The following is a 25831-nucleotide window of genomic DNA, read 5'->3' as shown; positions in this document are numbered from 1 at the left end:
AGTTGGGTTTAGGCAGAGTTGTTTCAGCTATATTATAGTGTTGTGACATCTGTGCTGGTTGTAGTCTCGACTTTTTATCTCCATCATCCTCACAGTTTGACTGAGTCTCTGTGGAAGAGACATTCTTCTCCTTTTTGTTTTTATTCCTATTGTATTGCCAAGTATAGAAGGAGCTCAATGGTTTTCTTTAACGTGGCATGTCCCATGTTGTGGTTTGTGGCCTGAAGGCGTGGATGTTGGGTGACCAGGGAGAAGTCCCTAGTGCGTATAGTACGGTGCATGCTTTTTACATATAGTTAAGGAAGCTTTTCACAGTGTGAACCTCCATACTTTTAAGCAGATGAACAAAAGCATGGATTTATGAGTCTCTGGTCTTAAAATCTAAGCTAGAATAAAAAGTATGAGCCTGCTCTACAGCATTGTGGAGTCTTAGGTAGCGTATTGCACAATCAAATTTGTACAGTACAAATCAAGTCTGATAGTTGCATCCGTGCTGTTTGAACTTCATGTGTGAAGACTAAACATTCTGTTTCATCAGTGATACAAACGTAGTTCTTTGTCTTGTTGCTAAACTGAGAAGTCCATGGTCAAGTTACCTCAGAAGACATTGTTTATCAACATCTGATTCTTCCTGGCCATTAATAGCCAAGGAAGAGCAAAGTGCAAAAAGTAGAATGTAAAATTTGTCCATGTAGGTGTAGTTGCTGAAATCAGTAACTTCTCACTATGCAGTTTCTGATTGGAAGACATAGGAAAAAAAATAGTTACCCTATTAGAATGTGATGATTCAATACAGCCAATCAACATGGGAGTTCGGGACTTCTTTATATTATTCCTTCTACTTCTCTGTATGGTTTTTAGAAAATGAAAATGAATGTTTCTCTGTGAGAAACAGAGATGGGCAGACACCCTTTCTTTCCACTTCTCTAGATGAGAGCTCTTCTGAGGCATCCTCTCTGAAGCCCACACCCTGACAGATACCCCAGAATGCAAGTTAGAAAGAAAACTTGGCTGGCTCTTTTTTATGTCCAACAGACCAATCAGTATTTTCTTGACTCATGTTCTTAAATCATAGTTACTACAGGGGCTGAGAGAGATGGATAAGTGAAAGCACCCTGAAGGGATATGGTAACATTAGTCTAGAAATAAGTGGTTAATTATGCCATGTTGTTGTCTAGCATAAATTCCTTTTATATGATTGGTGTTTTTGTGTGTCCCTCCACCCTTTACTCCCAGCTTTCCCAGCCAGCTGTAAGTATCGAAGGGCACGTATCAAACCCTCCCTCTACTAGCAGCACTGAAGTGAATTCTCAGACCATTCCTGAAAAGCAGCCTTCACAGGAAGTGAAAATGGAGGCTAAAATGGAAGTGGATCAAGCAGAACCAGCCGATTCTCAGCCAGAGGATATTCCTGAGGTGAGAATATGGCTATTTGGTTAGGACAGACTCAAGGAATGCAATTAAACGTACTGTGATAAATTATTCTGACAAGTAGGTCTCATTATTTATGGTGAGGAAAGATCATAAGATAGGACCACAAAGAAGAGTAAATGATGATAATGAGCTTAGTGTTTCTCACTTTTTATCGTTGGAATACTAAAATGGCCTACCTTTTAGTCTAAAGCAGAAGACTGTAAAGTGGAACCTACAGAAAAAGAAGAGAGAGGCACTGAACTAAAAGCTGAAATAAAAGAGGAGGAAGACCAGCCAAGTACTTCAGCTACTCAGTCATCTCCAGCCCCAGGACAGTCAAAGAAGAAAAGTAAGTCTCTTCGGCTCTGTGTTCATGGATGAAGGGGAGAAACCAGAAATCTTGATTAGAAGGAATCGGTGTTAAATTGACTTTAGTGTTAATAAGCTCAGCGCCTCGGTGTCCCAATTATTACTGATGTTGAAGAGTTTCCTTTTTGTTTACATAATTTGCTTCCAGCTGTCACTGGCTAAGTCATACCTGCTACATCTTCAGGCTCATTAGCAATCTCACAGCGTTTTCACTTTCAGAGGGGAGATGTTGTTAAATATCCCTTAAAAGCAGAGGGGGAAATAAGCAGTAATGAAATGCAAGAAATAGGGCCTCCCTGATGGTGCAAGGGGTTAAGCCTCAGCACTGTGAAGCTGTCAGTAGCCACTGCAGCTTAAGTACAATCCCTGACCAGGGAGTGACCCACATGGCACAACAGACCTCTCCTGTCTTCCCCCCTGCTCTGCTCAGCGTTGTGTTTCAATCAGCCCACCTGTTCTGCTCCCCACTCTGTCTCTGGTGAATCCTCTTAACCTCTGCACCTCTGGCCTGTACTCCAGCTCTTGTATGCATAAGCAAATATATCCTTAAAACAATAAAACACAGGAAATACAATGATAATCATAGTAACATTGTCGACCTATTGTGGGTCAGGCTCTGCTCCACACCTGCAATCTCATTTGATAGCTTTGTGACTGGTTCCTGTTTTAAAGGCATGAAACTGAGGCTGAGTGATTAAGTAACTGACTGAGCCTCAGTTACTGAGGCTGGTAAGTGAACCAGACAAGTTGATTCCACAGTTACTCTGATCCACTCTACTAAGTTAAACTAGCAAGTTGTGCTGAGTCACACAGTGTCAAATAATTCCCACAGGAATTAATTTACTGACTTATTAGATCTTCTTGTGCTTCTACTGACTTTTTGGAGGAGTCTTCTAGCCCCCTGGAGATGATATATGTCAAAGTGTTTCATTAACAAAGTTTTTTGTTTGTTTTTTGTATTAAAATGGTGTTAAAAAGTTATTTTCACTGAAGTGTTATTTTAATAATACACTACATAAGAAAAACTCCGTCTTACTATTAGGAATCTCTTTAAAAACAGCTAGTCTCACATGTCTATTTTGGGTGCAATCAAGAACAAAGGACTCTCATCTGTTTTTTCCATTTCTTCTCCCCACACATAGTTCACCATGAGGTGAACATTATCTAAAAGTACTAATAAATGGTACCTTCCTGAAGGTAGAATTAACTTGTAAGTAGAAGAAATATCCAGGCCTCTGCTCAGAGTGTGTCGTAAAGATCATAACCATATACACCCTTAGTAACTAGCTTCTTGAATGGTTAAATTAGTTAATTTGGGACACACCAGCAGATCTTGACTGGTGTTTGAGAAACGTTTCATTAGCTGAGGTAACAATTTAGTTCTTCCACTAGTATTAAACCAAACATTTACCACACAATGGTAAATATCTCTTCTCAGCTGTACAAAACATTTTTTTTTAAAGATTCATTTATTTATGCATACAAGAACTGGGGTATAAGCCAGAGGTGTTGGGGGAGAGAGGATTCACCATGGACAGAGTGGGGAGCAGAACCGGCGGGTCTACTGAAATCCACTGTTGAGGGGAGCAGCGGAGGAGACAGGAAAGGTCTGCTGTGCCCTGTGGGTCCCTCTCTGGCCGGGGATAGAACTCATGCCTCGGTGGGTTTCAATAGCTTTATAGTGTTGAGACTTAGCCCCTTCGCCACCAGGGAAGGCCTCTTATTAAGTATTTGTATCATGTTTCTATTATTTGACAGCATGCCTCTCCTGTTTTGGAATATTATTTTTAAAGTATCTGCATACATTGAGTGATTGGGATTCTGTTTCTATTAGTCAAGAATATCTAAACTGAACTTAATAAGATTGCTGAGCCCTTGAAGGTGTTCAAACATGACTGGACACTGTCCTATAAGGTGCTACCTGACCAGAGCGGACAGGAGTTCAGACAGTCAGTACTCCACAGTGGCTCATCCATGGGGGCTTCCGGGCAGTGGTGTCTTGTGATTCTTGATGCTTCGGTGTGAATATTTTATCTCCCTCCTTTGTTTAATTGATAACTAATTTCAAATACACTCTTAAGTTTTCAAACCAGAAGAGTTACGGCAGGCACTGATGCCAACATTGGAGGCACTTTACCGACAGGATCCAGAATCCCTTCCCTTTCGTCAGCCTGTGGACCCTCAGCTTCTAGGGATCCCTGTAAGTGTGGTGGTACTTCTTTCTTACTTTATTTTCATAGTTAACAGATTTGTTCAAGTCACTTAATGTATACAGAACAATGGTCCTTAAGCCCACAAACCTACTTCCAGCTAACCTGTAGACAGTAGACTACAGTCGACTGTCTGAATTTGTCATTCCTTGTGACCAGTTTCTTTCGCTTGCATTGTTTTCAGGGGGCTTCCGTGTTGTAGTAGCATGAATCAGCACTTCCTTCCCTTTTATGTCCCATTGTATGAGATAAACTTTACTACGATACTAAGCTACTTTACTTACTGGTCTTTTTAGTCAGTCACACTTGCACTGTGATAGAGCGTTGAAAGCACTCTAGTGCTTCTGGTGTTCAGAAAGTCTGCGGAAGCTTGTTCATTTTGTCCTCTAAACTGCCCCTCTCCTGTTTAGATTGAAGAGGTAAAAAAAAATCGATGGCATCGGGTCAGCCACTGGAAATATAGGCAGGTCAAACCGTCACCGTTGCCTGGGAAAGTGATGATGATAGCGGGAAAATAACACCATCTGCTTTAGTGAACACACTAGGTGTTTCATGTAAAGTTATTTGGTGTCACTTGTCCTAGGATTATTTTGATATTGTGAAGAGCCCCATGGATCTTTCTACTATCAAGAGGAAGTTAGACACTGGACAGTATCAGGAACCCTGGCAATATGTGGATGACATTTGGCTTATGTTCAATAATGCCTGGCTGTATAATCGGAAAACATCACGGGTATATAAATACTGCTCCAAGCTGTCTGAGGTCTTTGAACAAGAGATTGACCCCGTCATGCAAAGCCTTGGATATTGTTGTGGGAGAAAGGTAAGAAATTTTTGTAAAGAAGCGTGTTTACAAATTTAACCAATCAGAACCCTGAAACAGGTTGATTGTACGCTCACCTGGAGCAGGAAAAGAGCATGTTCCTTGAGGGTGCACAGCTCCTGGCATATGCTAGTTTTCTTGTCCATACCAAGTCACGTTGAGCCATTTATCCTGGTCTTCATTCTGGTAGAAGGATTTGCCGCAGAGCCTAACTCACGTTGCAAAATGAGTCACAAACTGGAGTGGTTTTACTTGGGTGAAGTGAGAAACTTACTAGCCCAGTATTAATAACATAAATAAGACCGAAGGTGCTACTGGCCTTTGTGTCTGATTTGCCAGTTTGCTGTGCTAGCTTGTCCTTCCAGCCTCTGCAGTGTGTAACAGATGCCTTCTTTTGCAGTTGGAGTTCTCTCCACAGACACTCTGTTGCTATGGCAAACAGTTATGCACAATCCCTCGGGATGCTACTTACTACAGTTACCAGAACAGGTAAGTTCCACCATGTGTGGCCCATTGCCCACATGTCCTCTTGTCTAGGGAGCGCATGCCAGTGGGCCAGCATATGCAGTCGTGTTCATGTGTGACCTGTTTGAAAACAACCGTACAGAGCAAGATTTGCTTTCTGCATTCTGCCTGTGGTTGCAGAATTACACGATTTTCTGACTGTGTATAGCTTTGCATCTGTTGTCTCAGCCCTTGTTTTTCTAAGGCAGGAAATCCAGGCTAGGTGATGCTAAGCAACTTTCTAGCTGGTGACACAAGTGGGGTGACATCCCAAGCTCCCACTTTTCACTTTCATAGTTCACCACAGCTTCAGGCAAAACTGATTTTTAAACTAATTGTTCTTTCCACTTGTCCATGAAATTGCTGCTGGCTGTCTGCTTTTCCCAGAATGGCCCAGAAAAACCTCTTAACTAAACGATTGTTAGCCAGCTACCTTTTTAGAAGTGCTTCCTTTTTATGGTATGTCTAAGAGTGTTCTAAGAGTGTTCTTGCATCTGTATGAAAACAGCTTACTTTTAAGCGAAGTAAAAGGAGCACCTCCTGGAATGGCCTCAGGCCAGACTGTTCCTGCAGCTGTCTGAGGGTGGAGGGAAGGGCTCGACTTTGTTTTCCCTACCCACCCAGCAGTAATGACACAAATTGCGTTTAAAATCTCTCTTTAACTGGGATTTGTCTCCCATTTGCAGTAATCAGCTTACATGTAGCTAGGATTGGGCATATATTTGGGACTCTTGATATAGAAATGACAAGACTGGGTGCTCAGTGCCCTTTTATCAAACCAAGTCTGTGGTGGTTGTGGTGTTTTTTGAACTTGTATGCAACAGATGCAATTCTGTCTTTGAAAACGTCACATGAACTTTGTTTTATTTCCCAAATGTTAGGTGCCCCTCTTAATGCTTTGTAGCTGTTTAGAATGCACAATTTCTTAATCATTAAAAAGTGAAAAGAAAAAGTGAAGTCTGAAAGTTGTTGTAAACACCTTACTTAAAAAGCATGAAATTTCATGGGCTATAATTTTGACATACCATTTTTGGGTTTTTGGCATCAACTGTACAGTGTTTTACTCTTTTTACTAGGGAATATGTAATATGTACCTGCATATTTTTTAAACTGTTAGCTGATGGCTACAATCATTATTTAACTCCTTATGTAGTCATTTCAATGGAAAATGTTTTTTTACTCATTGTTTCCTTATTCTCAAAAAGAAATACTGCATTTTCCAGCTGACAGTTGTTTTTATATGTCTGGCTCCTGGTACTGGACCTTTCTTTTTAACACAAGAAGGGTGTGATCGCCATGTTTAGGTAATTTGTATTTAAAAGGCAGTCTCCCTAGTATTTTTTATTCTTTCGCCTTATGATTATTTGCATCAAGTAGTAGTAATTACTAAAATTAAAAGTGTAGGTCTGTGTAAGTGAAACTTTTGTTTTATTTACTGTAATCATTTGCTACTTGTGATCCCATTTGAGATATTTAATGCTAATCTGTGCTTTGCCTTGGCTTTCTGCTTTGTGTTGTCTTGTCTGGCTTTTGTTTCTTGTCCTGCAACCCCTCATTTCTTCGTTTGTTTTGTGTTTTTTTTTTTTCTCCCTCATGCTTGTCGTTGTCTGCACTTGGCTTTGATTACAAAAAACCCAAACTGTGGGGCCCATAAATCTGCATCATTGAATGTCCTTGTCGCCGTTGATGACCTGCTCTCTGCTCCCGTCCCCCTCCTTGGCCTGCTGTGATTGGTGGCTTCGTTGCTTGGCTTGGGCTGTGTTGTGTGAACGGAACAGTTCACCCCAGTATGGCCTTCTTGCCGACAGGTATCATTTCTGTGAGAAGTGTTTCAATGAAATCCAAGGGGAGAGCGTTTCTTTGGGGGATGACCCTTCCCAGCCTCAAACGTAAGTAACTGCGTTGTTTTGGAAACTGTAATTTATTTCTCAATTTGTTGTAAGACGTTTAAGTGGTTGTGGGTTATGCTCTCCAATATGGTAGTAACTTTAGCTGCAGGTGTGGCTATTTTCAGTTCTATTTTCCATATTTCAAGTGTTCAGTGAGACCTAGTTGCTCTGTTGATCAGCACAGACCAAGGGTGTTTCCACTACAACAGCAAGTGCTGTTGCTGCTGGCCTGGGGGCCACCTCAGTGTGCTATCTTAGATAGGTTCCTTCTCTAAGGGCGCAGTCTGTGGTTTTGAGAGGGATTGGTCAGATAATCACTTTTCAGCCTTCTGGTGTAAGTCGGTATCAAAATCACTGCAGTATGAATGTAATTTAACATTGGGGATTTAGATGTTAACATCACATACTAGAAAGACTCCGGATTGGCCTTTTTTATAACTTTCACAGACTTGTTTTATAATGACGAATTTTCAAACATGGTCTAAACTGCCCCATGGAATACTTCTTATCTCTTAAAATTTAGTTAGATACTGGGCTGTTTTAGGAAGAAAGTACTGTTCTCTACTTACAATAATGCTTTGGCTTTTTTTTTTCTGATTTAGCTTATACTCAACAAAATGCTCAGAACATTCCCCAAAGTATGCAGTTGTTATGTTGCTGGCTTCTGAGCAAAACCAGTTAATGTTTCCAAGTAGGGTTTTGAAATTGCACTTCTCCTTCCATTCACCGTGGAAATAATATACTGTAGTGGTGTCTGGTTCTAATGTGCAGATTAGTTGATAGGTCTCCTAGAGCCTTAAGCAAATCTTCTGATCACTGGCTAAATCTTGGGAGTTGGGTCCAGCTAAGGTTCCAGATGCAAGAAGGGGCAATCTCCTTAGCGTTGCTATACTGTTCGGTGGCTAATCACATGAGCTGGCCCCCAGGACAGCACTTCTCTGAGGCTGTCGAAACCTTTCCCACCCTGGTCTGTGCTGCACACATTACTTTTTAAGATTTATTTATTCATGCCTACAGAGCTGGGGTGCAGGCCGTAGATGCAGGGGCAGTGAGAGGATTCATCAGACAGAGTGGGGAGCAGAACAGGCAGATTGACGAAGTACACCGCTGAGGGGAGCAGCGGGATGAGAGAGGAGAGGTCTGCTGTGCCATTTGGGTCACCTCTGGGGCAGGGGATCAAACTCCCACTGAAACAGCTGCTGCAGGCTTGCAGTGCTGTGCTTTAACCCATTGTGCCACCAGGGAGGGCCTATGCTGCGCTCATTTCTGAGGAGCTCAGTGTCCTGTGCTGCTGGGTTCAGAGCACACTGAATAATACTTAGAAGTGAAGCCCTAGGTTGTAGCTGTAGGAAGCAGTTGGATGTGAAAATTGGTCACCTTCTGTATTTGTGAGGCTGTGTGCAGTCTGATATGCTAGCTTGCAGGAAGGGAGGCCGCTTAAAAACTTAAAAATAAGTTCTGTAAAGTCTTAACAGTTTTTATCTTCATTAACTGTAGGTAACTTGAAATAGTTATTCTTAATGTTGAAGTTACCTATAACTTTGTGCAAATGTGCATTTCATGTGAGCCAAGAATGTATGGAGCCTAGTGTGTCCTCAGTATATTCTTAGAAGACTTAGAGTTAAGAGATTTGTTCCTTTTGTGTTAGAACAGTAGTCAGGTTGCTCATTTTCCCATGCCACTTTTTCTCATTGTATCCTTCTTTTCTCTTTAGTACAATAAATAAAGAACAATTTTCCAAGAGAAAAAATGACACACTGGATCCTGAACTGTAAGTAGTTCCCTTTAAGTATCAGTACACTTGATTTTCCTTTCATTCTGTTGGTTTGCACAGCCAGTAAGATGATACTATATTTTTAGGGCTAAGTAAACCTAAATAATACACATCTGACAGTGATGGTAGATACGTGGAAATCTGTATCACAGCACTCATTTATGTTTCACTAAATTGACCTGATGATTTTGGTGAATTTAAAGATGTATTTTCTGCTGAGGGAAGAAGCAGCAGGTACAAGAGAGGTCTGCTGCTCCATATGGGTCACCTCCCTGGCCGGAGACTGAACTCATCGTAGATGCAGTAGCTGCTGATAGCTTCATAGCACTGACTTCGACCTCTGCAGGGCTCGCCTCTGGTGATTTTAAACCCAAGTGGAACTCCAAGCTAGCACTGTGTCATGCCATGTACTCCATTCCTGTCCTCCGCGTTTTCACACAAGTTCATAATCCCCGACTACTGCAGAAACTGAAATGTTACTAGTATTCCTAGAGTGGATAGAAAGATGGCAGGCTCAGTCAAAAGTTAAAGTAGCTGTTATCATTTACTTATACTGCTTTTTCAGTCATTTTTTTTTCTAATTCTAAAATAGGCTTATCTAATAAGAATTATATTCTGCAGAAAAATCACTGGTTCTAACTATACACCGGTCTGTGGGGATTGCTGTGTTCATCCCATCATATTTATTTAAAAGACTCTTTGTTTTGCTCCAGGAAGGAAAGTTTCAGGCAGGAAGGCATGTCCTTGGGACTCACATTTTAAATGACTGAACTTAATTGTCCTAAAGAGCTTTTAGAAACCAAAAACACTTTATATTTTTATTTCAGCTTGGATATCCTTGGCTAGCTTGAATTGTCAATAACTGGGAGATATTGTATTCTTGATTTGTTTAGTTTTGAATATAATCTTGATATTCTGGCCTTGTGCTTCCAGGTTTGTTGAATGTACAGAATGTGGAAGAAAGATGCATCAGATATGTGTCCTTCATCATGAGATCATCTGGCCAACTGGGTGAGGCTTCAAATCAGTATTATTGTTAGGAATTTTTCTTTTGTCTTCTCTGCAGTGATTATATCTTCTAAGTTTGTCTTTAAAAGTTATTTTTGGGATGATAATAATAATGACTATGTACTAGAGACACTTTATGGGGGTGCAGGGGGAATGGGATCAAAAATGGGAGGCAGTGCACAGGGCTATGGTGATGGCACAGGGGTGAATTGGTGATGGGAAGCCCATGGGGATTGCAACTGAGATGGAAAAAAGGCACAAAATGATGTAAAAATAGACTATTATAATAAAAATAAATAAAGTGAGTAACATAAAATGTGAATGATACCCTCAAAAAGAATTAAAGCCATTTACTTGTTCTCAAAAAAAGAAAGTTATTTTTGGGGGGGGGGGGTTGGAAAAGAGCATTACAATTGTTTTAAAATATTAAGTAAATTAAAATCCAAAAATACGCATGCTTTTTTTTTTTTTAAAGTTCTTTTGTGATCATTATATATCAAAAGTGTGCTTGTGAGATTTCTCAATGTAGGTAACAAGAAATCTCTAATGCCTGAAAAATAGCAAGGAGGTGTTATATTTGCCGTATTTTGAATGTTACTCACATGTCAGTTAAAAAAACATTAGAAGATACAGGTGTGGAAGGTGCCAGGAGGACACCAGTTCATACTTCTGAGAAAACGTCATGTGTTCGTGTGACCCTGCTTAGGATGTGGTCTCCCATCATGTTGAGGGGGGAAAGGGCCTGGCATTAAGTCCCATGGCTCTTACCCCGTGGATGGCAAGGTCCCGTGCAAATGTTGACACGAGACTACCATGAACTGGCCTTTGTACACGCTCTGAAAATCCCCACGTACTCTTCCTTGCTGTCCACACCTTTGTTTGAAGACTTTGATAGAGTGAATCTTTGTCCACAAACACACTTCATCTGAGTCACCCTTCCCTCTCTTTTCCCCCTCCTATTAGATTTGTCTGTGATGGCTGTCTAAAGAAAACTGCACGCACCAGGAAAGAAAATAAGTTCTCTGCTAAAAGTAAGTCATTCTTGTCTTGTACAGGTCGATCTTGCCAAAACTAAACTGATGCACATTTAAGAATAAACTATGAGAATAATTCCTTTGGTTAACTTATTTAAACAAAGTAAAAGTCAAATAATTTTCTTTTTAAGATTTATTTATACATATAGAACTAGGGTACAGGCCAGAGGTGCAGAGGGGGTGAGAGGATTCACCAGTGACAGAGTGGGGAGCAGAACATGCAGATTGACAAAGTACGCTGCTGAGGGGAGCTGCGGGTGGGTCTGGAGAGGTCTGCCGCGCCGTGTAGATCACCTCCAGGGCCAGGGGATCGAACTCACACTGAAGTGGCTGTGGCCAGCTTGCAGTGCTGCGTCCTAACCTGCCGTGACACCAGGGCGCTCCAGTCAAATAACTTTCTATACACCACTTGGAATTTGACCTCAAATGTACTTTTGGGTATGAAATTCATTATTTAAGGAAAAACAAATGACATTCGATGTTGAACCATAAAACTAATAGTAATAAATTCGATTCCTACTGAACTAAATTTTACATTCCTAGGGTTGCCGTCTACCAGACTTGGCACATTTCTAGAGAATCGAGTGAATGACTTTCTGAAGCGACAGAATCACCATGAGTCTGGGGAGGTCACTGTTCGGGTCGTTCATGCTTCTGACAAAACTGTGGAAGTCAAACCAGGCATGAAAGCAAGGTATCCGTCGTTTCCCGTTTCTTCTCCTGTGGAAGTAGAGTTGCTTAGACTTAGACTTCATTTCTGTTGATAATTCTCATCTGAATGTAACATTTTCCCTCTAATCTGAATTGTGTAGGTTTGTAGATAGTGGAGAGATGGCGGAATCCTTTCCATACCGAACCAAGGCCCTCTTTGCCTTCGAGGAGATCGATGGTGTTGACTTATGCTTCTTTGGAATGCACGTTCAAGAATATGGCTCGGACTGCCCTCCACCCAACCAGAGGTAAGACTTGCTGTGGCTGGTGTTCTGTTTGCATGGGAGTTTGAAGTTGTAATAGGTGAGAAAGCATAAAGAGCACAAAGATACTTGATTGCTTGGTGTAGAAGTACAGATTCTCTAGTGTGGTACTTAAATGAAATAAAATATTGCCCTAATACCACTTGTTTACAGTAATGTGGGGAAAAATAATAACCTGAAATTGGAAACAGTAAATAAACTCAACTGCTTTTCAGAAAATGGGTTTAAGTCTGGATTGTGTTAAGTATCTTACTGGTAGGTATATAAGTGTCTGTCACTCATAGAGCAGGATATGATTTAGAATTTGTTTCCAGATAGTATGAAAGACCAGAATAAGAAAGTTGCCAGAATACATTTGAACCCATCAATATTGAGTGACATTCTTCTGTGTCAGTCATTACTAGGTGCTGAGAATACAATTCTGCCTCGGGCTCAGTGACACCCCTAAAGTGCTCACCATTTACTTACTTGACAGGCCACTGTGTGGTGAGCGTTGCAAATGAAATGAGTGGAGCACAGCTCAGAGAATGGTTTTTAGCCAGAAAAATAGGAACTTACTGTGTGACCTTGTCTTTTCCCTTCCTGCTCTATACAGGCGAGTGTATATATCATACCTCGATAGTGTTCATTTCTTCCGTCCCAAGGGCTTGAGGACTGCAGTCTATCATGAAATTCTAATTGGATATTTAGAATATGTCAAGAAGTTGGGGTAAGCACATTGATAACGTGCGTTTTTAATAAGTGACTTTGGTGTTGTGGTCAGGTGTGGGTTTGTTTAAACATGCGAATTTGTGGTGTTTTGCTTTTTTTGTCGCAGCTTTGGTTTTCTCCTAGTAGATCTACCATCTCCACTTGAGGTTAATCATGCCAGTAGGAAAGAGATGACTGTTTTGACACTAGTTGCTCCCATTCCAGATGAGAGTCTGTTAAGCTGTGATTGTTACTCATTCAGGGCCAGAATTTTGTTTTACTTTTTTAAAGACTGATTTATGCACACAGGAATTGAGGTATAGACCCAAGGTGCAGGGATGAGAGCATTTACTAGAGCTAGAGTAGGGAGCAACTGGGGTACAGGCCAGAAGTGCAGGGGATGGGAGGATTCACCAGAGACAGAGTGGAGAACAGAACAGGCGGGTCTTCTGAAATACACTGCTGAGGGAGCAACAGGGAGACAGAAGTCCGCTGTGCCACGTGGATTACTCCCTGGCCAGGGATCAAACTTGGGCTGTAGTAGCTGTGTAGAGCTTCATAGTGCTGCATTAAGCCTGTTGTGCCACCAGGGAGAACCCTAGGGGCAGAATTATAAATTGCATTTGCTCCTTTTGCACTTAGTTATCAAAAACAAACTAAGGTCTGGAGATGTGAAAGTCCATCAGACCTGGCTCCTTACCTTCAAGGTATGTTACTCTGTGATACTATTAAGCACTTGCACATTGCAGGTTATTCCTCTTAATTTTAATTTCATTTTACTTTCTGGATTTTCCTTTGCGCTACAGCTTTCTTTAAAGCAACTATCAAGTTTTCAGTCAATCCCATCCCATAGCTGAGATCCATCCACAGCATTCTTCCCTGGTTTCAAGGAAAGAAGCAGCAGTACCTGTTAGTGCTGTGACTCGTGCCTGGTCCTGTCAGTGTTCTTAGCCACTCATTTCCTAACTGATTGTACTTTGTGGTTTCAAGTGCAGCATACTTTCTAGAATGGATGGCCTTTCTCTTAAACAGTCCTTCTCTTTGTGTTGTAAGATACACAACCGGTCATATTTGGGCTTGTCCCCCAAGTGAAGGAGATGACTATATCTTCCATTGCCACCCTCCTGACCAGAAGATACCCAAGCCCAAGCGCCTGCAGGAGTGGTACAAGAAGATGCTGGACAAGGCTGCATCAGAGAGGATTGTCCATGACTATAAGGTCAGCATGAGTGGGGAGGGCTGGAGCCAGAATGGACTTAACCCTAACTGCTCTATTTAAAAGTTGCTAAATTCTTCCCTTTCGGTATGAATTTTTTTCAAAGTAAGAAAAATTAGGCTTTTAGAGTCTTAGATCAACAAGCTCCTGATTCAAAATTGTGGCAAAACGTACTCTTAATATTCATTGAGCATAGACTACTTCATAAGAATTTTACATAGTAGATTTCATGTTTAGTTTTGGTCATGGGGAGAAAGGACTACTTAAAAGTTTCCCAAGCAGCAAAGCATGTCATTCTATAACCATGCTGGAACCAGTAGTTGGTATTTGTTATATCACTGTGGAAGGTGCTAAGAAACCAGGAATGGGTACACAGGCAGGAGTGCCAACCTCAGACCTCTGTCTGTCAGCAGGCATGATGGCAGTCATGGGCTGAAAGGCAGTGCCTCGACGGCTGGCCCTAGTGGGGTGGTTCTCAGCTTGTTGATAAGCAGGCAAATAATCCATCTGATCCTCATGAGTAGAGAAGAGAGAAAACCAGAAACTGTGACTTCACATCAGGCCTTTTCACTATTAATGACACTACCTTCCAGGCCCAGGGCTTAGCATAAAATCTCTGCCACCTTTTAGAAGACATTTTAACCCTTCATGTTTCTGTGTCTACCAGCTAGGGAACCATTTCTGTAAATGTGTGGGATTTTTTGTTGTTGTTGTTGTTTCAGTTAGAAATTACTATTTGAATGTGGTTGTTTTCACAGGATTTTTTTTTTTTTAAGTTGTTCTTTTTTATTAATTGAATTGTTTCTTTTCGATCACACTCTGCTGAGTCTTTGATGTAGGTGATCTTGGAGATTGCCCCCTCCCCCTTTTTTTTTTTTACAAAAGTTTATTTTTACATCATTTTGTAATTTACAGGATATTTTTAAACAAGCTACTGAAGATCGATTAACAAGTGCAAAGGAATTGCCTTACTTTGAAGGTGATTTCTGGCCCAATGTTTTGGAGGAGAGCATTAAGGAACTGGAACAGGAGGAAGAAGAGAGAAAGCGAGAGGAAAACACCAGCAATGAGAGCACAGATGTAAGGGCTTTGCATTTTCCTTTCATGTCTACCTTGATTCTCATGTAAAATCAAGAAGTGAGCTGAAACTTTAAACTTGATCTTAAAACACTCAGCTGTGAAGAGCTCTTAATTCAGACAGAAATTTGTGGCTTAGATAAGTCAGTGGTTCTGCTGTGGTGATTTTAAACCTTGTTAAGGTCAGACACCTCTTGAAATGGGATCTTGGGCTTTAAGTAATGGGGACCATTAATTGAGACAAAACGAAACCCTGAAAAGTAGATAGAAAATTACCTATAGCTATACCTATCAAATTCTAACTTTTGTAAAGTTTCTGAATATGAATCATTTTGCTCTTCTAGGAGATAATAATATTATCTCCAGACTTAAACTCTCCACCATGGTTTGGTTAACCAGGCTTGGCCAGAATCTTTCATCTGCCAGTCACAACTTGGCTTTGTAGAGAAGCTTTTCCTGCTCAGTTATTTCCTCATTGCATATCTAGAATCATCCTCATTAAGTCTGACTTACTGATACTGAAGTTACTCATAAATAGTGTATTAAAAAACTCTTGTATAACTTTGAATTCACTGTTTTTCAAGGTTGTGTGTGTGAGAGTTTTTAATAGGATCTTAAAATTGTAGGATTTGAGTGGACTAAGCTGAAGCCAAGATCTCTTGCTCTCCATTAAAAAAAAAAAGGTTTAATTATGCATACAAGAGTTTAGGTGTAGACCAGTTTTCGGGGGCAGGGTGAGAGCATTCATCAGAGACAGTGCAGGTTTGCAGATGACTGAAATACACTGCTGAGGGAAGCAGCGTGCTGGACAAGAGAGGTCTGCGCCCCATGTGGGTCAGCTCTGTGGGCCTGGATTGAATGCATGCCACGGTGGCTATGGGATAGCTTCATAGTGCTGTGCTTTAACGCCTTGCACCACCAGGGAGGCCACTCTTGCTCTTCACTTAATGTGCAGTCTTCACTCTCCCACTTGCCGCTCCTTGTTCCTTATCCTCAAATTTGGGATAGGATGGGTCCATCTGAGGGTCTCTGGTTATACAACCGACACTGCCATTGGCCTAATGAAGGGGGCTTAGTGCAGGGAGTTAGTGTAAAAGCCTCAGCAAATAATTAGTTTACTATAAATGATAGCTTTAAAAAAACGAGGGCAGGGAAGTGAAGAGAGCAGTTAGCGGGAGGCCTCTAGTTTCAGAAGAAAGTCTTTTAACTACTAGTATTGCGTCCAAATCACTTATAAAAGCTTAACACTTTCTTACCCCCTTTGTGCTAACCTGCAGGTGACAAAAGGTGATAGCAAAAATGCTAAGAAGAAGAATAATAAGAAAACCAGTAAAAACAAGAGCAGCCTCAGTCGGGGCAACAAGAAGAAGCCAGGCATGCCCAACGTCTCCAACGACCTCTCCCAGAAGCTGTATGCCACCATGGAGAAGCACAAGGAGGTGAGGCAGCCCCCGCTCAGGGGCACAGGGTGGTGGGCATCAGACTGAAGAGGAAGAAGTCAGTTCAGTGATAAGAAGTTAGTAAGAGCAGGAAATGCCAAGGTCAGCCCAAGCTGTCAATCCTGATCATGTTGAATTGTCTTACAATTTTGAGGAGTATTAATTTGTCTAGTTCTGTTGTTTCCGTCTATTCATTGTTAATTTGTTCCTTAGAACTCTGCTGCACATTCTAGTGCAGCCCACTTGTCAGCCCTTCGGAGAAGTCAAAATTTTGAAATACTTCATTATCTAAATTATTTGTTGGGGATATTTAGGAATATAACTGGATGTAGTGGGAGTTTTTTCCTTCAGACATCATTGATAGGATGGAATCTAGAAGGGTATTTTATGTAAGCTTTGTTTAATCTCAGTTTGACTTTTTTTAGACATTGATTTATAGAAAGTAGCTATTATATGGAGAGAGGGAATACAGGCTTAGTTTTAGTTGTGGAGTTTACAGTTGAATTGGTTAAGTAGCCCTTTTGGGAGAGAAATAGTTAATGAGAGCTCTTCTCTACAGTTACTATAATTATGCCTACCATGAATGAGTTTGAATTATCTTTTCCACAGTTCTACCCCACTCTTTATTTGAGCTTAAAGAACTTTTAAGTTAATACCATCACCTCAACCATGTTAGTGAAATAGAAGGTTCCAGAGTTCTGCCTGTGTCTTATTTAAGAGTTACTCAGGGCTTCTGGAAACATTCTTTGAATATTCTATTTGATGTAAATTGAGGACACATTCTATGGCTTTGTTTAAAGAAGTGTTGGGCAGCAATTCTTAGAGATTAGAGCCTAAGGGGGAGAGAGGGTAAAGCCTCAGCTGCTCTCTGGAGAATGGGCTGCTACAGGTGGTCTCTGCCTATTTGATTGTTGGTTGCAGGCATTTCCCACTTGACAGAGTAAGGACTTCCCAGTGCATCACCTTTTCATAATGTTCTTTTCTTACTAAAATTCTTTGAGCCACTGCTTAAATCCAATATTATAAGATTGATACTTTCAGTTAATTTTTGGTGTTTTATATGTGACTATTCAGTATGTACTCTCTCCTGGTATGTGCCTTTTCCAGAACATAGCTTAACTTAAAGACACTTGTCTTGAGAAAATATTGCTTCCCAGTTACATTGTAAGTATTACTTCCAGCTTGCACAGATTCTCAATTTTAATATAGTAAGTGAAATACAGTTGCTCATATATGTTCCTGCTGTCCTGAAAGTACCTTTTATTTAAAAAAATTTTTTTTTCTTTGACTTATACAAGAACTGGGGTGTAGGCCAGAGGTGCAGGGGTGAGAGGATTTATCAGAGACAGAGTGAAGGCCAGAAAAATCAGACCTCCTGAAACACACTGCTGAGGGGAGCAGCAGCTAAGACAGGAGAGGTCTGCCGCACCAAGTGGGTCACTCCCTGGCAGGGATCGAACTTAATTTGCAGTGTTTCCTGATAGCTAAATAAGGTTGAACCTAGCCCTACACCACCAAAAAGGCCCCGCTTTATATTTTATTGACAAGAGCGTGTGGTTTATGTTCCAGTTTCCAATACATAACACCAGTTTCCTCTTGTAGCCTTTACACTGATATTTACATGAATTCACAGTTGTGAGATTTCAAATGAAAAATGACAAAAATACTGCTGTTTGTGTAGCAAGGACTGAGGAAGTTTGTTGTGGTGGTTGGTTTTTTTTTCTTCCCCTTCCTTCCTCATCAACTCCTCTTCTCCAGCCCCCCAAATTTATAGGGAAGTTGTATTGAGGTCCCTTTCATAGCCTTTAAGATTCACCAGTTGTGAGTATCTTGCCACAGAATTCAGCAAATACCTTCTAAGAAAGAAGACCTCCTTTGCGTAACACTGTGGTTTCACACTCAAGAGCTATGGCCCAGGGCCACCGCCTATCAGCTGGCCCTTGATTGCAGGTGAGGGATTCTGCTTTGGGTCTCGGAGTTCTGGGCCTTGTTACTCTGTGGCATAGCCGTTTTGCTGACCCATGCAAGCCTGTTGTTTGAGAGACCGCCCCCTCACTTTGGATTTATCTGATCTGTTTTCTTGAGATTAAATTCCATAAACTGGTGGACAGTGTCTTTGTGTGGTCACTTTGTAACAAGTGTCCACTGTGCATGTGCTGTGCCTCACCAAGGCCAGTCTTGTTTGAAAAATTGAGTAGGAAAGAATAAGATTGTGTGACCCATGGTCGTCATGCCCAAAGACAAGGCCAGAGTTAGATGAAGCAGGAGAAAAGGGTCGTTCTGTCCTTCATCTCATGGCCTGGCTGTGGAACAGCCCACACATTCACGCTGTCCCGCCAAAGCCAACGAGACTGTCTTCCGCAGGTCTTCTTTGTGATCCGTCTCATCGCCAGCCCTACTGCCAACTCCTTGCCTCCCATCGTTGACCCTGACCCCCTCATCCCCTGCGACCTGATGGATGGGCGGGATGCCTTTCTCACCCTCGCGAGGGACAAGCACCTGGAGTTCTCTTCACTCCGGAGAGCCCAGTGGTCCACCATGTGCATGCTGGTGGAGCTGCACACCCAGAGCCAGGACCGCTTCGTCTACACCTGCAACGAGTGCAAGCACCACGTGGAGACGCGCTGGCACTGCACTGTCTGTGAGGTAGGCCGGGGCGCTAGGGCGCGCTGGGGAACAGAGATGTGTCGGACCTGTGGGCCCTTCCTGGGCTCCAGTGCTCCTGGTGAGGAGCAGGATTAAGTGGCAGGGGTTGGTTGGGAATTTGAGTGCTGGAGCTAAGAGGCTGGTTCCTGTTCGCTGTAAGGTGCTTTCAGCCCAAGTAGAGCGGGGTTTTAATTAACTTAGTCTTGGAAAGTTCACCTGCACCTGTGCTTTCCCCCTTCCCGCAGGATTATGATTTGTGTATCACCTGCTATAACACTAAAAACCATGACCACAAAATGGAGAAACTGGGTCTCGGTTTGGATGATGAAAGTAACAACCAGCAGGCGGCGGCCACCCAGAGCCCGGGAGACTCGCGCCGCCTGAGCATCCAGCGCTGCATCCAGTCCCTGGTGCACGCCTGCCAGTGCCGCAACGCCAACTGCTCGCTGCCGTCCTGCCAGAAGATGAAGCGCGTGGTGCAGCACACCAAGGGCTGCAAGCGCAAGACCAACGGCGGCTGCCCGGTCTGCAAGCAGCTCATCGCCCTCTGCTGCTACCACGCCAAGCACTGCCAGGAGAACAAATGTCCCGTGCCGTTCTGTCTGAACATCAAGCAAAAGCTCCGGCAGCAGCAGCTCCAGCATCGGCTCCAGCAGGCCCAGATGCTTCGTAGGAGGATGGCCAGCATGCAGCGGACTGGGGTGGTGGGGCAGCAGCAGGGCCTGCCCTCCCCAACTCCTGCCACTCCAACCACACCAACAGGCCAGCAGCCAACCACCCCCCAGACACCCCAACCCCAGCCTCCCTCTCAGCCCCAGCCCACCCCTCCCAACAGCATGCCACCCTACATGCCCAGGACTCAAGCTCCCGGCCCTGTATCGCAGGGTAAGGCTGCTGGCCAGGTGACCCCTCCAACCCCCCCTCAGACTGCTCAGCAACCCCTTCCAGGGCCCCCACCTGCAGCAGTGGAAATGGCAATGCAGATTCAGAGGGCAGCTGAGACACAGCGCCAGATGGCCCACGTGCAAATTTTTCAAAGACCAATCCAGCACCAGATGCCCCAGATGACTCCAATGACCCCCATGGGTATGAACCCACCCCCCATGGCCAGAGGTCCCAGTGGACATTTGGAGCCAGGGATGGGCCCTACAGGGATGCAACAGCAGCCTCCATGGGCACAAGGAGGAATGCCTCAGCCCCAGCAACTACCTTCTGGGATGCCAAGGCCAGCCATGATGTCAGTGGCCCAGCATGGTCAGCCCTTGAACATAGCTCCCCAACCCGGACTGGGCCAGGTGGGTGTGAGCCCTCTCAAACCAGGCACTGTGTCTCAACAAGCCTTACAAAACCTTTTGCGGACTCTCAGGTCTCCCAGCTCTCCCCTACAGCAGCAACAGGTGCTTAGTATCCTTCACGCCAACCCCCAGCTGTTGGCTGCATTCATCAAGCAGCGGGCTGCCAAGTATGCCAACTCTAACCCACCCCTCCCTGGGCAACCTGGCATGCCCCCAGGCCAGCCTGGGCTACAGCCACCCACCATGCCAGGTCAGCAGGGAGTCCACTCCAGTCCAGCCATGCAGAACATCAATCCCATGCAAGCAGGTGTCCAAAGGGCCGGCCTGCCCCAGCAGCAACCACAACAACAACTGCAGCCACCCATGGGAGGGATGAGCCCTCAAGCTCAACAAATGAACATGAATCACAACACCATGCCTTCACAGTTCCGAGACATTCTGAGGCGACAGCAGCTGATGCAGCAGCAGCAGCAACAGGGAGCAGGACCAGGAATAGGCCCCGGAATGGCCAACCATAACCAGTTCCAGCAGCCCCAGGGAGTTGGCTACCCGCCACCACAGCAGCAGCAACAGCAGCAGCAGCGGATGCAGCATCACATGCAACAGATGCAGCAAGGGAACATGGGACAGATGGGCCAGCTTCCGCAGGCCTTGGGGACAGAACCAGGAGCCAGTCTGCAGGCCTATCAGCAGCGACTCCTTCAGCCACAGATGGGGTCCCCAGCTCAGCCCAACCCCATGAGCCCCCAGCAGCATATGCTCCCAAATCAGGCCCAGTCCCCACACCTACAAGGCCAGCAGATCCCTTCTTCTCTTTCCAATCAAGTGCGCTCTCCTCAACCTGTGCCCTCTCCACGGCCACAGTCCCAGCCCCCCCACTCCAGCCCTTCCCCAAGAATGCAACCTCAGCCTTCGCCGCACCACGTTTCCCCACAGACCAGTTCCCCCCATCCTGGACTGGTAGCTGCCCAAGCCAACCCCATGGAACAAGGACATTTTGCCAGCCCAGACCAGAATTCGATGCTTTCTCAGCTTGCTAGCAATCCAGGCATGGCAACCCTCCATGGTGCGAGCGCCACAGACCTGGGACTCAGCACCGATAACTCAGACTTGAACGCAAACCTCTCACAGAGTACACTAGACATACACTAGAGACACCTTGTAGTATTTTGGGAGCAAAAAAATTATTTTCTCTTAACAAGACTTTTTGTACTGAAAACAATTTTTTTGAATCTTTCTTAGCCTAAAAGACAATTTTCCTTGGAACACATAAGAACTGTGCAGTAGCTGTTTGTGGTTTCAAGCAAACATGCAAGATGAACCTGAGGGATGATAGAATACAAAGAATATATTTTTGTTATGGCTGGTTCCTACCGGCCTTTTTCCCCGTGTGTGTGGTTCAGGTGTGCACTGGTAGGAGGCTGCCGTGTGTGAAGCCAACCGCACGCGCCTGCCTTGCACCTCCAATAATAGGTTTTATTATTTTTTTTAAATTAATGAAAATATGTAATATTAATAGTTATTATTTACTGGTGCAGATGGTTGACATTTTTCCCTATTTTCCTCACTTTATGAAAGAGTTAAAGAACATTTCTAAAAACCAGAGGACAAAAGGGGTTAATGTTACTTTAAAATTACATTCTATATATATATAAATATATATAAATATATATTAAAATACCAGTTTTTTTTTCTCTGGGTGCAAAGATGTTCATTCTTTTAAAAATGTAAAAAAAATTACCCTTTCCTCCCCTCCAGTCAACTTTTTGTGCTCCAGAAAATTTTCTATTCTGTAAGTCTGAGCGTAAAAACTTCAAGTATTAAAATAATTTGTACATGTAGAGAGACAAATGACTTTTTCAAAATATACAGGGGCAGCTGCCAAATTGATGTATTATATATTGTGGTTCTGTTTCTTGGAAGAATTTTTTTCGTTATTTTTACATCTAACAAAGGAAAAAAAATTAAAAAGAGGGTAAGAAACGATTCCAGTGGAATGATTTTAACCTGCAAACCTCCCTGGGGTTTCTTTGCTTGCTTTCTTCCTTGCCCTGCCCCCCACACACACACAGACACACTTTTCTGTAAAACTTGAAAATAGAAAGCAAAAACCCTCAACTGTTGTAAATCATGCAATTAAAGTTGATTACTTATAAATATGAACTTTGGATCACTGTATAGACTGTTAAATTTGATTTCTTATTACCTATTGTTAAATAAACTGTGTGAGACAGATGTGGGTTTTGCTTCACTTCTTGTCGTCAACATCTTTGTCGTGGAAGGCACCAGTTACTGTGCCTGTTGGGTGGGATTCAGACGAAAAAAAGAAAAAGCACTCGTTCACAGCCTCCCTAACTCTCTCAGGTAAGTTTACAAATAGATTGTGACCAATTTACCCGATATTCAGGGGAAGCCACGAGTCCTAGCAGCATGCCCGTATTTGATACTAGCTTTTAGCAGCTTGGTAGAAGCCTTCATGACCTTCGGTGACTGCCACTTCGCAGACGAAAATGAGCACACGGAAATGACACCTGCTTGGGACATGAGGAGAGCTCGGAAACCAGCACTGTCCTCGGCTTTTTTGGCTACCTGCCAGCCAAGGGGCCAGCTGGCCCCGTCAAGTCTGAGGGGACAGCTAGCCCATGTTGAGCCAGGTGTAAAGAGAACGCAGCGTTCACTGCTCCAACTGGCTCTGACCAAGGGGTAACTGCTGGAAGAAGACCGGGCTTTGCGTGGTAGGTCTTCCTAGGTCTTCCTGGGTTTGTCAGAACTTAATGGCCACTAACAGTTCACTGAGGACTTGAAGAAAGTCCTCTGTAGCTAAACTTGGAAGTCTATCCTGTCCCAACAAAGATAAGCCATTAATGTGAGGTAAACCTGCATATACCTTTGACCAGCGCCCATCCCAGAAAACCTGTCCACGTCCAGCTGCCTCAGGCCAGTGGAGTAACTGGCCAGACAGCGCACAGAGGACAAGACGCAGCCCTTCCCTAAGCCAGCCAACCTCAAGTCTAGAGAAGATGGGAAGGATGCTTGGAGGAGAGTGAAGGGGAAGCTGTCAGTGCTGTAGTCATGAGCCCCAGGTGGCCCAGGGGAAGGCTCAGCGCACCTAACAGGACAGCTGAGCACCTAACAGGACAGCTGAATCCAATCCCTGGGCAGGGAGCTGAGCCACAAAGCACAGCCTACCTCACCTGCCGTGCCCCTCAGCAGCGTATTTCAATGCCCTCTCTGCCCCCTACTCTGTCTCTGGAGAGTCTCCTCACTCCCCAACACCTCTGGCCTAAATTAAAAATGGCATAGTCATAAGGCAGATGGATAAGGGAGAACCCTCTCTCTGGCGGGGCAGCAGGTTAAAGCACAGCACTGCAAAGCTGGCCTCGGCTGCTTCCGTATGAATTCAAGTTCTATCCCCGCCCCGGAGGTGACCCACATGGCACAGCAGACCTGTCCTGTCTCTTGCTGCTCCCCTCAGCAGTGTACTTCCATCCATCTGCCTGTTATGCCCCCAACTCTGACTGGTGGGTCCTCTCACTGCCCCTGCTCCTCTGGCCTGTACCCCAGTTCTGTATGCATAAATAGATTAATCTCTAAAAAAACTAAGATCACACCAGCCAACAACAACAATGTTATATATACAATTAATAATATATACAGTGAATATTGAACATATATATTGATATAGAGAAATACATATATAGGAATAACAAAAGAAGTACAAGACTTGTAACTGAAACCTACAAAACAAAGGAAAGGCTTTGATAAGAATCAGAAGACCAGCATTGTTTAGAAATCCTACTGTCCCAGGCTGTATCTCAATAAACATTCGTCCAAGACATACACACCAAAAAAAAAAAAAAAAAAAAAACAGGACCTCTCTGGTGGTGCAGGGGTTAAGTCTCGGCACTGTGAAACTGTCCACAGCCACTGCAGCATGAATTCAATCCCTGGCCAGGGAGTGACCCACAGGGCACAGCAGACCTCTCCTGTCTCCCTGATGTTCCCCTCAGCAGTATATTTCAATAGATCTGCCTGTTCTGCTCCCACAGGAAACCAGTGACATTTTCAGATTTAATGGATCATCTGTGGAAGAAAATGCTCTTGTAATGCAATTTGTTGCAAAAGTTGCCCACTTTTGCCCTGCATTCTCTGAGATGTCAGGCTGCCCCACAACACACGTAACATTTGGTGAGAGCTGTGACCACAAGAGGACTTACAGTGCTTATCTCCCTGTAGGAGTGGAGGCCTTTCATTTATTTATTTTTAAAGACCTGGTAATTCATTTCAGTTGAAAAGAGCTATGGGCAACGGTGGGTTGCACAAGGATTCAAAATACTCAAAAGCACTAGGCATACACAAACGTTACTTCAAATATCTGTTTACCCCAAACCTGGAGGGATACTGTACAAGCAAGAGACACCAGTGAAAAGTTGAAGGTTTTTGGCACCTACAGGGCTTAGGGGCTTAGTTAACATTCCTAAGAGTGAGTCTCCACATTTTAAAGCTGGATAAGAACTCCTGCTGCTTTTAAGTTTCCAGGATAACGATGTGACAGGATTGATGGGGGAGGGAAACATAGCCCCCCCCTCCCCGCACACATCACAGGTATTAGGAACTTGTTTCTTCTGCCTCCCGGTTCTCAGGCTTGTGGAGACTAGGGGGAAATAAACAAATACATCTCCAGGTGTTTGTGGTAATAGGCTCCCCCTGCGTGTATACCCCTCAAAAATTGTCATTTGATAGGCACATGCCAATTAACTTTACACATCTAGAAGTGGTATCATCAAATTAATTGCCATTTTCTATAAATAAACAAGTTTATTTATTCCTTTAACTGATTCTTCAAAATCCCTACTTACATTTTTCACGTTCTTTCCAATAATTCGCTAGGAGGAATTAAACAGGAAGGAAAAAATTAGTATTTATAACTATGTCCGCAAAAAAATTGTTACTTAGGGGGCCCTCCCTGGTGGCACAACAGGTTAAAGCACAGCACTGTGAAGCTTGCCACAGCCGCTTCAGTTGGAGTTTGATCTCTAGTCAGGAAGTGACCCACATGGCACAGCTGACCTCTCCTGACCCGCCCGCTGCTCCCCTCAGCAGTGTATTCCCTAATCTGCCTGTTCTGCTCCCCAGTATGTCTCTGGTGAATCCTCTCACCCAACTGTACCCCTGTTCTGTATGCATAAAAAATAAATCTTTAAAAAAAGTTGTTACACTTAAAAACCCCAAAACACTCAATTGGAATTTTCAAGATTCAATCAACCCCTATCCAACTAACTCCCAATTCTGAATCCTCATATTTGGTTCAGCCCAAACCAGTAAGAAACATTAAACAATAATACTTTTTTTTTTAAAAGATTTAATTGTTATTTATACATACAGTACTGGGGTACAGGCCAGAGGTGCAGGGTGTGAGTGAAATCACCAGAGACAGAGTGGGGAGCAGAACAGACAGATTCAGGGAATA

At 43.4% G+C, this 25831-nt stretch overlaps 1 protein-coding gene across 1 annotated transcript in view; it reads left to right on the top strand.

The window, feature by feature from the left end:
• EP300 (E1A binding protein p300) overlaps positions 1-22596 on the top strand; it is a 59954-nt gene extending 37358 nt beyond the window's left edge. The window contains exons 15-31 of the mRNA XM_004675637.2: positions 1237-1416; positions 1618-1762; positions 3864-3982; positions 4576-4815; positions 5216-5304; positions 7128-7208; positions 8923-8979; positions 9916-9993; positions 10954-11021; positions 11568-11718; positions 11837-11983; positions 12594-12707; positions 13742-13907; positions 14820-14984; positions 16259-16420; positions 18785-19066; positions 19312-22596. Coding sequence (XP_004675694.1) covers positions 1237-1416; positions 1618-1762; positions 3864-3982; positions 4576-4815; positions 5216-5304; positions 7128-7208; positions 8923-8979; positions 9916-9993; positions 10954-11021; positions 11568-11718; positions 11837-11983; positions 12594-12707; positions 13742-13907; positions 14820-14984; positions 16259-16420; positions 18785-19066; positions 19312-21513 — 4446 coding nt within the window. The 3' untranslated portion in view covers positions 21514-22596. The remainder of the gene's footprint in view (positions 1-1236; positions 1417-1617; positions 1763-3863; positions 3983-4575; positions 4816-5215; positions 5305-7127; positions 7209-8922; positions 8980-9915; positions 9994-10953; positions 11022-11567; positions 11719-11836; positions 11984-12593; positions 12708-13741; positions 13908-14819; positions 14985-16258; positions 16421-18784; positions 19067-19311) is intronic.
• Positions 22597-25831: the final 3235 nt, after the last annotated feature.

Source organism: Condylura cristata, unplaced genomic scaffold (genome assembly GCF_000260355.1).
Source record: "Condylura cristata isolate star-nosed mole 26May11 unplaced genomic scaffold, ConCri1.0 scaffold00004, whole genome shotgun sequence".
NCBI classification, from domain to species: Eukaryota; Metazoa; Chordata; class Mammalia; order Eulipotyphla; family Talpidae; genus Condylura; species Condylura cristata.
Note: the sequence above shows the minus strand (reverse complement) of the source record. Positions and strands in the feature narration are given on the sequence as shown.